The 13,279-nt window shown below is 37.8% G+C and overlaps 1 protein-coding gene across 1 annotated transcript; it reads right to left on the bottom strand.

The window, feature by feature from the left end:
- Positions 1-920: 920 nt before the first annotated feature.
- CDC45 (cell division cycle 45) lies at positions 921-13,037 on the bottom strand. The gene is made up of 19 exons (XM_030233695.2): positions 12,855-13,037; positions 11,498-11,557; positions 11,106-11,198; positions 10,526-10,663; positions 9,802-9,954; positions 8,818-8,873; positions 8,197-8,245; positions 7,523-7,584; positions 7,080-7,130; positions 6,052-6,171; positions 5,566-5,697; positions 5,087-5,185; positions 4,676-4,837; positions 4,333-4,471; positions 3,879-3,962; positions 3,294-3,412; positions 2,787-2,863; positions 2,178-2,244; positions 921-1,523 (listed from the first exon to the last, which is right to left on the bottom strand). The coding sequence occupies exons 1-18, from the start codon at positions 12,903-12,905 to the stop codon at positions 2,180-2,182; spliced, it is 1,710 nt and encodes a 569-aa protein (XP_030089555.1). The 5' UTR covers positions 12,906-13,037; the 3' UTR covers positions 921-1,523; positions 2,178-2,179.
- Positions 13,038-13,279: the final 242 nt, after the last annotated feature.

The following is a 13,279-nucleotide window of genomic DNA, read 5'->3' as shown; positions in this document are numbered from 1 at the left end:
ACACCACAGTCACCTAGTAAAAGAAGTCTTAAATATATGATAGGGCTGAACTAGTTAGTCATTAAATACTGCAGCAATGGCAAAGATTATTTTGTGATAAATAAATTAACTTCCCACATTTATCTGATTTAATTAACCCAGCAGTTTGCAGCTGAAAGATAAAGTGAAAATATTCAGAAGTGCACTTCACTGTCACAGAGACTTGTACTATTTACATATTAATTGGCCTGGCACAATTTGTTCAAAAGACAGCAGAAACTTCTGTGTTTCCATGTCCAGAGACCTAAAGCCCAGCAAGGTAGTTCAGAAAAGTGACAGAATTTCTGTATGCTGTAAAACCCAAAATGAGCTGCTAAGGGGCAATATAATTTATTGCCAATACTACCCAGTAAGCATGAAAAACCAAAAGGCAGCATGGCTTTATCTTAGGAAACACAATTTTTTGGCCATGCCAGCTTGGCACAGGGATTTTATTTAGATAAGGTGACAACATATAAAAAAGTTCTTAAAAACCCAAACCAACTTTTTTTTGGAATAAAAATAGATAGTTTAATTAGGTTTCTGTTGGCTACATTTAAATCACATTTAATATTAAATTAATCTGTATTAAAATATGTACAAAGAATGATGTAATGATACATAACCTCTATGTATTTGTTACAATACATGAAAACATTGAAGTCACAGTGAATTCAAGCAAACACTTCAAGTAGAAGAGCATTCCACATGTACACATATACAGAGCAGGGTAAGGCCAATGAGCCATTTCATAGGACCCAAGTAAAATGAAATCTGCTAAGGAACAGGATAAGCTACTCTGTCAATATTTATAGTGCTACACTCTACACAGAATTATCATAGTACTTCAGCCTCCTTCCAGGAAAATGATTCCCAGAGTCAAGCTACAAGTGACAATACAGTATCACAACACATGACCAAAAAGGCTTTATTGATGCTGGCATTCCCTGGATTTTTCATTTGGTATTTGGCAGTTACTCAGTATTTGGATTTTAAAAACCCCAAAATCTAAAAATTCCTCTCACCAAACAAGTCTTTCAATTAAACTAAACTAAAAAACATTTTCAGCATCTAGAACTTCAAGGAGAGTTTCAAATAGCTTGTTTAAAAAATAAAAAGCATTCAAGATAATTTTAAAATTACAATTGAACAGTAATATAAATATGGAACTTCAAAACCTATTTTTTGTTATCAGTCAACAACTAAACATCACAAGAGTACATCTACTAATAAAAACAGGCTTAATAAATAGAAATCCAATGTACAAATACCAGGTGACAGCCTTTGCCATTACCAAGGTAGGATGTTTAGAAAAAGAAGTGTTTAATATCTCTGTGCTGAGATCAAAATCCTTTTGACCTCCCAAAAGGCATAAAAACACCAGTCCAGGCCTGTACCAGTACCTAAGATACACCAAAACTGTAGCACCATGAACTTTGGAACATCCAAAATCATTTCAGAGGGTCTCATCCTCAGCTTCCAGCACAAGGAGCCAAAAGGCACCACTGCATAACAAGAGCAGAAGACAAAACAATCAGTAGTCAGAGGGTAAAGAAAGGAACAAATGGATGTAGAGATCCTGTGAGCCATGCATGCCTCTGCTGTCTAACAAGCAGCTTTGGACTAGTGTGCAGCTACTTGACAACTACAAATAAATTCTTACATCCCCATCACTGTTCCAGGTAGAAACTACACACCAACCTAGGCTACAACCCTAACACTGGGAAAGAAAAATGCAAATTCTGCATTAACATCAAAGCCAGTGGCACTGCTGTTGGGAAAATTCCATCCTGAGCTCAAACAAGCCATCAGAATTAAATGTCAGTAACAGAGGATCAGCTACAGTTAGCTAATATTTCTCTCACAACACAAACTGATGCTCCTTTTCCACCCTAAGTTAAAAAGCCACAAAAAGTTAGGTACAATGACAGAGAAGCTCAGGGATGATGAAACTTAAATAAATCTCATAAGGATGAAAAAATATTGCTTTCACATTGTCTGCCTCCTCCTCCAAAGGAAAACAGTTGTATTTGTAAGAAACTCTTAGCTTCAATTTATATTTTCACTAAAAGTTGCCATATTTTTAAAAAATATTCTACAGAGAGTGGCAAGTTACTTGATTTATAATAATTTTTAAAGTAATCCTTACTGTGTCTTACCTTTAGGACAAGAGAGAAATGAGTGCATCCAGAAATTTGCTCCGATCTTCTGTTTTCAATTCAATTACTAAAATATGAAATATTTTATTACAGGATGCAAACAACTGACAGATATACCAGATCTCACCAGAAGATATACCAGGTATCCTCTCTTGAAGAACAGTAAGCCTGAGTATACCAATTTATATTCTTACCCATCTTTAAGAAGGTGAAGCAATTTGAACAAAATTCAATGCTCACTGTTTATTTTATGCTTAAATATTAGCAAACTAATTTGTAGGTGCTCACTCCACAACAGAGCAGGCACTTCTTAAATCCAAGAATATTTCTGTGTATGTTCAACATGCACAGATAGATATTATTTAAAAGCCTGTCTCTTTTTGAAGTATGTGCAAGACAGGCTGATTTCACTGCTAAAGTGTCCCGTCAATTCCACACTGTTAAATTCCAAGCCTTTACAGATAACATCATGGACTGTAAAGTGCAGTGCACATGTGCAAAGCTCAGTGCATGCAGAGCTGCCATGCACACAGTCCCAGAAAGGCAGGCTGGGTGCTCTGTGCTTTGTGCAGGCTCTGAGCACCGCCCCCTGCAGGCCCCATTACTCACTGGACATCTGGAAGTGGTTGTGCAGCGTCCGGGAGCTGGTGCTCTCCGCAGCCTTCTCGAAGGCTCTTCCAAAAAAGCTGAGGCAGGAGCAGAAATATGGATGAGGGTCACGGGAAAGGATGTTTGCTGAGGTTGAAGCAAGGAACTTTTTCCTGGCTGAGAGGTGGAAATGGCTTCCAGATGTTTTTACAGGTGCTGTGTATTTAACAGACACCTCACTTATTCACTTGCAAAAATTTTTACATTGGAAGCTTTTAGAAATGAAGTCATGGGCCATAGAGTAAACTATTTCCCTCTTTTAAGAGGGAAGGAAAAGAAAAACCTTGCAAGGATTGCAAGATCCTGCTTGAAGATTTGTATGGCCTCACAAAGTACCTCATGCACACTGTATGCAGAAGGTGTGTTCTTGAAAAGGATACCATTCAAGTCAACATAATCAGTGTTAAATAGTACAGGACATATATTTGCTTCAGAGACAGGTTTAGAACTTGGAAACACTTTGCTTACTTCTTTTTGTCTGAGCTTTCTGTCTCTGGAGGAATCCCCACCATGATCACAGTTCCCTGTTCAACATCCATGGGTGCAGCCATGACCAGGGGCAGCAGCTTGCAGCGCTTGTTTTTTGTCTGGAAGTCAAAGCCTCTTTGTTACACAAGGTCAGAAAGCAACTTAATATCAGCTCTCCATGAGAGATAGCATTACAAATAGCCACCTAAGGATAGAGATATTCTGCAGCTCAACAGAAGGTGATTTCTTTATGGGATATCTCAATTTACTTGCTCCTTACAGTAAAAGTCCCTTTAAGGACTAATAGAAATTTCAGGGATGTACTCCCTCAAAACTTAATAAAAATCTAAACATTTGTGTAATTTTCTATCTTGGTAATGAAAATTCAATGCTATGAAATCTCCAAATAGGTATCTTCCCTGGAGCAGCATTCACAAATATGCTAAAATCATCCAATCAATAAGCAGAAAAACATTATTAATAATTTCCCCTAATGCTTTTAATAATCAACTGCAAGTATCTGACAGAACAATAAGAGCTACACCAGCCAGAAGTTTGTGAGTCAAATGCTTTTGATTTACTTACAGAGCAAACGAATGATTTCAGTAAGTATTTACTAAGCAGACACAGAGACACTGGTTTGGAAAACAGTTTCACATCTGGTGTGCCCTAGGAAAAGAAGAATTATTTTAATTACAGCCCAAGATGATTCTTACTCTTACTTAGTTTTATGATCTACTAACAAGGCTAGAAGCTGTGTGTGGCTCAAAGAACACTAACAAGAACCATTACAGCACAGGAGGTTGAGCTCACCCAGCTTTGCAGCAAAGCCCTCTCCCCCTTTATGAGGGGTGATTCTGCCTTTGGGAAGTTCAGAGCAATGTCAATATTGACCCATCACAGGACAGCACAGTACAGAGAAACAGATTCTTTCTTACAGACTAATTCTTGCTGTGCCAAGCACTTAAGGAAACTGTTATTCAAAGATGATATAGTCAAAAAGAAGAGTCAAATGACAGCCCAAACACACAATTCTGACCTCCATGAGGGAGCAATAGAGAAATGGCCCCTGGGAAATGACAAGGTTGGTGCAAATACAGCTGGCCACTGTCTGCTGAATGGCACGTAGCTGCTTTTTGGCTAGGTCCAGTCCTTGGTGCAGCTTGTCCAGGTTACCCCTGCAACAAAAAGAATAAAAACAAACACTTCCTTAGTAAAATAAAGTTTTCCACATTAAAATTATATCTAAATGCTATTCACAGGGATATTCTGATTTTTTTCTTTAATAGCTTATGAAGCAACAATTAATTTTTTAGATCCATAATCCCAATACATTTCCCTAAATAAAATTGCAAAATACTGAAGAGACATATTTTCAGTACCTGGAGAGACTGTCCAAAGCCTTAATGAAATTAGTTGTTTCAGGCCCTTCTTTCTCTATGTTCTCCATGAGAGAAGTTGTTGCATAAACGATGTCACTTGCTGAGAACTTGTTCTTAAAGCCAAAGTGAATGCTGAAAGTCTGAACTCGCAAATCTTTCATTCTGCAAAATTAAATAGACACAGGAAAATTTATTAACATTATCAACAGTGACCAGCTCTCTCCCCAGTTTGTTAATCTTAAGCACATGAAGAAAAAACTCATACTAACATTTGCAACAAATCCGATGTTACTTTGTCAATCTAAGAATCATATTTTTAAAAACAGCATATTAGATCATCTTCATACAAAAATATTTGAACTTAATTGGACAGTATTTTCAGATAAAACATTTGTATTTAAAACAATTTACCCAAATTTGTTTGCAGATTCTTCAATCATCTCCCGAAGATTTTCTTTCAAAGACATGTCCATGGAATTAAACTTCTGTTTTACTTGCTTCAAGGGCAAACTAAGAACAGATGGAAAAAAATTAATTGACAGGTATGCCAGAAGAAATAAGTATTTTGCCTTTTTCTCATAGGACTTTTAAAATTATTAGATGATTTAACAAGGTTAAGTCTGACTAAACTTGCATGCATTCGTTTTTTCAGTAATTGAAATGTGAATACAAGGAAGCAGAGGTTACTTTATTGAGCTGCCATTCCATAAAAGCATACAGCAAGTGCTCCTTGTAAACCAATACACAAGTTGTGTAACTCAGAGACACGGCCACCTATTCAGAGCCCCACAATCATATTTAAAAGCTGACAGCTTGAGTACTTACAAGCTATATTCTGAATATTTTCCTGTAAGTCATTGAAAAAAATGATCCAAATTTTTATAACTCACCCCATGTCAGCCAAAAATTCCTGGAGCCTCTTCTGCCCTTGCACAGACCAAAGCTTGAGGCTGGCAGAGGTGTAGCAGGTGTTACAGAGACTTTCATAGAGAGACCAGTGCTGGTACAGTGCCAGGCGCAGGCTGAGCAGGAGTTATGGCAAATAATTGCAAACACAAATATCCTCTGACCCTACAAACTCCACAAGCAGGAAAGAATTCAACTGCCCTTACATATTGCATGTCTGTGCTGCATAAAATGCAGTGAGAAGCTCAGCTGATGTAACCCAAGAGTAGCAATGGTGACTTGCAACCAGCTCTGAAAGGTTAAGCTGAACTGAAGCCCCACCAGCAGCTGAAACAGGGATTCATCCACAACAAAACATTTGGATTTCCCTTTATTTTATTTCCACTCTAAGCAGAGATGGTGCTGGCATTTTCTTTTTCCCCTAGGTAAAATCTCCAGAGGGGTTAACCCCAGACCTTCTTTAAGGATACTCATACTCAAATGCAATTCTCATGCAGTCGATGGACAGGGAATTCTCCTCATCCTCGTTGCGGTGGTTGTGGCGGGACACGTGGCGCTGCAGGATCCCAATGTCAGTCACGTACTTCATCCTGGAACACAAACAAGTTTGGCACTTCTCCTTCTAACTGGGAATTTTGGTTCTTGATTACAAGAAAATAAAAAATGCTTCCTAAAGTCTGCAGCAGGAAAACGTGAATACATTTTAAAACCCTCCCAACTCATTAAATAATGTTTTTACAATATTCATCTTTTTACCCAGGCAACTAAAATTAAAAAAAAATACAACAAACAAAAACCCCAACCAAACAAAATAACCACCAAAAAACCACAACCAAAACAAAAATCCCTACAAAAAACCCAAACCAAAATAATACGACAAAACCAAACAATGGACTGAGCAAAGAAATCAGGAATATCTTGTAGTATATTACAAGATAAGTGTAATATACTGTTACACTTATCTATTTTAAAATGTCCATGTATTAGTAAAAATATAACCCCAGAATTAAAGTCTACACATGTAATATTAGAATTCTGATCAAATCTAGTAGAAAATAAAAAAAGAGGAAAAAATATCTGAAACTTGTTTAAAACTGTAAAGGAACCTGGAGGATAAAGAACATGCAGAAGTTTCTTCCTTTAATAAAGGAAGCTCATACTCAGGTAAACTACCATTAAACACAATTTCTTCCCAGATCAGAAGTGATTGATTTATTATTTTGTGAAAAACAAAGTTAACTTAAAAATTCTAAATAATAGAAAATAACTTTAAAAATAAATGCATTCCTATCTTTGGAATAGGAATAGATCACATTCAGGCATTAATATATTTAATATCACTGTTCATTTCTTATATCTGTTATAATAATACCCTTATGTTTCCTGAGCTCTATTAATTGCTGCTACTCCCAAAACCAAACTCTTAAAAGACAGACAAATAAATAAGAAAGAATAATAATAATTTTTAAAAATAAGGTTTTTAAAAAATCTTTCTTACTGAGTGATTTTATCTTGGACCCACTGATCTGTTAGGCCAACAATAGCCCACCTAAATTTTTTTGGAAAAAGAGAAATAGAAAAAAAAGGTTAAACCAACAAGTATTCCAACAGGGAATATTCTATTTAACCCTCCAAGTATGTAAGAGAACAAACCAAAAACATTGTTTAGCAGCAGTACAGAGAAGTTAATAACAAAGTTATCTACTACCATTCCCTCTGTTGCAGACATACACATATAGCACCATTCTCCCTTTTTCCATGCAAAATCTGTTGCTGCTTTTAATTAATTTACACAGATGCATCCTCTAGCTGAGGACAAGCATCCACCCCCAAAAGAAACTGGAATCTCATAGTGAAACCAAATAATCTTGGGAAATCTTGCCTGCCTTTGTGGCAGGTTTAAGCTTCCAATCTCTACAAAAAATGATGATGGAAACCTACCACAACATGTCATTCAAGTCCTTAGACATTACCCATGCCAGATCAAACATCACCATTGCAGACTACAAGAGGGAGAAGCAAAAAGACAAATGAACACAAGACACTAAACAAATAGAACAGCTCAATCTGCCAAGCCCTAGCACATGTTACTAAAGCCCTGAAATCACCCTGCAATCTGACAATCTGCCAGCTTCTTCCTAAGATAATAAGTAGAAAGAAAAATATTCTAGAGAGCTGTGTAAACCTGCATTATATATAAAGCAAACAATTAAATATAAATAATCAGAGAGTCCAAATGACAGAAAGAACAGTTTGATGCCCAAAGTGCTGTGTTTGGGATATCCTGACACTCTGAAAGACAAACAGCCTCCCTACGTGCAAAAGTCTTTTTGTGACAGTATTTTGTAAATAGATAGATACCCTTGCAAGGATCTAAAAAAAGCCATAAACTATCAAACTAATTAAAAAAAAAAAAAAAAAAAATATATATATATATATATACTGCATAATATATATACAACAATAAGATTAAAAAATACAAGATGCAATATTATTATACTGAATAGCATTATTAGATAATTATATAATTGTAATAGATAATTATAACATTGGATTTTGTCTAATTACTTTTACACTGTCACCTTAAAGTTTTATGGTAAACAGTTTATACTTACTGAGGTTCCATGGTATTCATATTGTTCATAATCAAAAAGAATTTCTCGTCTAAAATGGGGAAAAAAAAACAGATTTGAATAAGTGGAGAATTGGTAATTGGAACCAATTAAAAAATAAGCCAGAAGTGGTGATTAATATTTAAATTTCATTTTAGCAATTAAAAATATTAAGTGTGGGCTAGAAATTGTTTATCTGCAAGGCAATCAGACTTCACTAACAATGTGGAAACCACACTGAAATGTACTCATAAAGCAAAAAGGGAAAATAATTACATCAGTATTCCTCAAATCCCATTTTATCTGATTTTTTCCTGTTCATTCCTATTGATTGTAGTGGAAATGTAAAAGTAGAAAACAGAAGGACAAATTTCAGCCCAAGGCAGACAAAATAAGAACATTACAGCTGTTTGAAGTGAGCCAATGCACCTACTGGTACTCAAATTTTAAATTACTATTAACAATTTCCTCTATTTAAACAATGATCTGTATATACTTTGTAAATAAAATTATAATTAAAGCATCTTGCAAATCACAGCTTGTTATCTTGTTTGTATTCTTAACACAATTTTAATCTAAGAATGAAAGAAAAAGCAGCAACATAAGAAAACCCCATTTACACACCTGCGTGCTTCCCATTCTCTCCTTTGTCTCCTTTTCATTGTCCTCTCTATTACCTCCTGTAAATTAATTTCCAGGATGTTAAAAAGCTAGAAAAAATACTCTAATAGATTAGCATCCAGATACATCAATTATTAAACTTTAATTTAAAAAATGTAATTAAAATTTTCATTAAAAATATTTATTTTCCTAAATTAAAAAAAAAAGCTATTAACAACATCTAATGAGAATAGTATTATCAAAAATCTTTCCAAGGTGCACACATAAGATCTTTGTGAAATATTTATTTTGTGTATTTATAATTTTCTTTTGAATTTGGATAGCTTCTTTGGCTAAGACAGTGCCATTTTTAAATTACTAGGGAAAAAAAGTACAATGCTAATGGGAAGATAACAAAGAAAAAATGAAATATATATTAGATCTAAGGATGTCTTCATATTCAGTTGTCCCTTAATTGCTGGTCTCATGCCTTTGTTTGCTTTTGTAATATAAATAGAAAATATGCTACAAGTAACATGGCAAACATGGCCAATTAAATTTCATGTGTACACTTAATATTCTTTTTTTAGTTCACTGCTACAAACACAGACAAAACGCATTGCTAAACTATTTGTGAGCTTGTATCTTCTCAAACACTTTTTTTGTAAAAGGAGTTAATATCTAAACAAGTTCTACTGCTAGACTACCAAGCCCACAGCACATATTAGGAGATGAATCTCTGCAGTTCACTGCTTATATAAAGAATTATGCATAAGTAAGTTCAAACAGGTTTTTTTTTAATTTGGAGAAAATATTTCTGTGTAGTTCAGATAAATAAATATTTTGTTTATGTGAAACTACCTGTTGTTTTAGATTATTTTTTAATCTTGCACTTGGATTTGTGACCTAATGGAAGATAATTTTTAAACTCAAATGTTGTTATGATGTCAAAGATATGTAACAGCAGTGTTCTTTCTCTTCCTTTCAGAACACAGCAGTGAAACAAACCTCCTCAAAACGTCTGCGCTTCTCCAGGGGCTCTGAGCCATCACTTTCCTTCTCTGAGTCCTCTTCCTCCTCCTCCTCCTCCTCCTCATCTCTGAAGATGTCATCGTAAGCAGGAACATCAAGATCATCCTCCTGCTTGACTAACAGCTTAATCTAGTAAGGAGAAACTGTATTTTAGAGAAAGTATCTTACTCAGTGAGCAAAATGCACTCTTACTTAGAAAAGAAACTAAAAATTCCTTTAGGCTGTATTAATTCCTGGCATACCAAAACATTGGTTTTTAATACAAATACCATACTGATTTATAGAAAATAAAAGGAAAAATTCATATTCCTCTGTTAGAGCATTAATGAAAACATTATCATTTTAATGCTTGTTAAAGCACAATAATTTGTGGTTAATATTTTAAATTCTAGAAGATGAGAAATAATACATGTCACATTCTGGAGGGATGTTTATCCTCTGATTTATGGCAGTTTGATTTATAGCAGTAAGATTAACAGGTGCTTACTTCTGACAACTGCCACATTGCTAACTTTAGACATTTCACTACAGGAAAAAGGATTTTTTTCTCATCACATACATTGGTACTGCAAATATTTATTTATTAATGCTGCTTTCTGACCTACAAGCTAATGTTCTAACTAGTTTTGCAAACACAGAGAAGCACTACACTGCCCACCACCACACTGTGGGGAGGTTTTTATGAAAGAAAAGCTTTTACCTGTGTGTCATTGTAAACATTCACTACATTGATCGGTCTGTGACTGTCACACACAAAAAAATAAGTGTCTTCTTCAGGCTGCAAGATTTCCAGGAGGTCTACATTGGCACCACAATTGATAAGAACAAAGTATTTGAACTGCAAACAAAGGCAGATAAAAAAGAAGTTCATTACTTAAATTTCCAGGAAAATGGAAAACTGAAAATACATTTACAAAACCTACAGAGCACTCATCATTGCCAAAATTTGTGTTTACTTTCTGATATTTGATGTCTCTGAGGCAGAAATTTTTTTTTAAGGCAAAGCACACAATTCAGGGATGTTGGACATTCAATACCAGCACCTTTAGATTTCATAATTTGTGCAAACTTAATTTGACTCTATCAACATTATAGCACATTTGTTGGAGGTGATGTTAAAATCTTGACAAGTGTATTACTGGTGCGATAAATTCTAACCACAGTTTTAAGAAACCACTAATAATAACGAGTTAAGTGTTGACACTTTAAATCAGGGAAGGGAAGCAGTTTATCTTTACAAACGATGAGCTACATTTTAAAAATTTCCCAGTATTTTTCACCTGATCTTTGTGCTCCAGAAAGGCAGTTTCAAGCTCTTGCCACCCAGCCACTGGCACGAGTGTGTATTGCACATGGTCACACTGAAACAAAGCCTGCAAGGAAGCAACAGCTGTGAGCAGAGGGGAGGGGAAACAGCCTCTCCTGCAATGCTGCACCAGGCTATGACTCTATTCCATGCAAATCCTTAAAATAAAGACATCCCAAATGACAAATCTGCATGAGCTCTGAGACTACGACTCACCAGTTTTCAGTGCCAAAACTCATGGAAACAAATCTTACAAAAGCAGATTAAAGCCTCCCCCTCTCCCCTGTTCACACCCATGTACAGGATCCCAGGGCATACATATTTTTTCATACTGTCAGCCTGCAGTGACAATGAGTCAAGACTTACTTGGAGTATTTTACAAGCACATAATGCATCAACATCTGAAGCAACAAGTAGGAGAACACGCTGTAAAAATAACAAAATAATAGCATTAATATGGGTGCCAAATAGAGCATGCTGATACATGAAATGCATAGAACACTGAGCCACCAGAAATATAGACAGACATCATCATAAGCATAAAACAAGCTTGCTTCTGAATGGATATTGCAACCAAAATTAACCAGTTTGGATATCTGTCAATATCAAAAACAAGCAACTCCACATACCCAAAATATGTCAGCTCCTTTAGGGACACGTAATTACACAGACTCCTTTGACCCTCACATACTTTTGAAGTCTCACACCTAGTCAAGCCCTACAATTATTTTCATTGTGTTTAGAATGGCCTTCATTTTCAGCAGAGATCAGCAATTTTAACTAAAAAAAAAAACTGTAGCAAAAGCAAGAGCAAGGCAACCCCAAGAAAGAAATTCTTTCACCTAAATCAAAGTTGGCTGGTATTTTTTTTGGCGGGGGGGAGGGACAGGTTGGTTGGTTCGGTTTTTGTTTGTTTTGAGAGAGTGTCGTTTGAGGTCTTAAGGGAAGGGTGTTTTGAGATTTTGCTCACAGCTGGAGATATTAAGATAAATGTTTTCATTTGCACAGTCCATGATATCATTTCATCGGTAGAAATACCAAAAAGACTTCTCAACAAAAGCTTCACCACCATACCACAGCGAACGGAGTTAAGCAAACCCTGGGTTAAAAATACAAGTAGCAAACAGATGTGCTACAAGATTGCAGGAAAAACATTAAAAGATGACATAAAACAGTATTTAGTGTCTGGGCAAATAACACCAAAACGGTTAGAAAGGTATTAAAATAAATACTTTAGAGATGTCATGGTTAGGCACGAGATCCAGAACACACAAAAACACTTTTGCGGAAGGAGGCGAGCCGGCAGTGAAATCCCTGGCGAGCCCTGACGGCGCTGACGCTGCTTTGTCCCCGTTCCCAAGGGTAGGGAAGGGGAAACACCCGGGAAAGGGATTTTTACCACCCGGGTGACCGCCGGACCCGCCGCCCTCAGCGCGGCCGCCTGGCCGGTGCTCCCCGCCGCCGACCCGCGCCCCGCAGCCCCCGGAGCGGGGCCAGCACCGCCCCAGAGCACCGCAGCCCCTTCGCCTCAGCTGGTTCGCCTCAGCCGGTTCGCCTCAGGCGCCGCGGGCAGACCGGGGACGCCCCGCACCGACCCTGAGCCGCGTGAGGCGGCGGGAACCGCGGGAGCCCAGAGGGGGGAGAGCCCTAGGGGAGGCCGCTCCGCCCGCCGCTGGAGCGCTCAGGGTGCCGGCCCGGCCCGGTCACGGCGCGCTGCCCGTACCTGGGTGACGATCAGGTCGTAGAACTCCCGGCGGCAGTCGGAGACGAACATGGCGGGAACGGGCGCGCGCGGCGGGAACGGGCGGCAGCCGCAGGCCGCGCCCGCTCAAACTGGGCGCCAAAGCAGCGCCGCGTCTCATTGGTCCGCTCCTCATGGAGCGCTGGCCAATAGGAATGCGCCCATTCCGCCTCTTCTGCGCTTACTGCAAAATCCCGTTCCGGGGCTTCGCCCATGGGATGCGGAGAAGGCGGTGACAATGAGCGCTGCTGGCCAATCCCGAGAGGATCTTGGCCGGAAGCACCCTGCTGGTGTTGTCGCCGAGTTTGCCATCTTTGCTGAGGGCAATTTGCTTGCTTTGCCATTAAAGAGAGCCCAGAGAAGGGGCGGCAGGGCCGCGTCAACACCCTGTAATCGAAGAGACGTCC

This window comes from Serinus canaria, chromosome 15, assembly GCF_022539315.1.
Source record: "Serinus canaria isolate serCan28SL12 chromosome 15, serCan2020, whole genome shotgun sequence".
In the NCBI taxonomy this organism is placed as follows: Eukaryota; Metazoa; Chordata; class Aves; order Passeriformes; family Fringillidae; genus Serinus; species Serinus canaria.
This window is presented reverse-complemented; position numbering and strand designations above follow the sequence as displayed.

What these genes read in the sequence shown, in the direction of transcription:
- CDC45 (XM_030233695.2), bottom strand. Translation starts at nt 12,905, where the DNA reads ATGTTCGTCTCCGACTGCCGCCGGGAGTTCTACGACCTGATCGTCACC. An exon ending in TTCTGGAGCACAAAGATCAG is followed by an intron (nt 10,664 to 11,105) that starts GTGAAAAATACT and finishes CTTTGTTTGCAG; the next exon opens with TTCAAATACTTTGTTCTTAT. An exon ending in AGAATTGCATTTGAGTATGA is followed by an intron (nt 5,698 to 6,051) that starts GTATCCTTAAAG and finishes ACTCCTGCTCAG; the next exon opens with CCTGCGCCTGGCACTGTACC.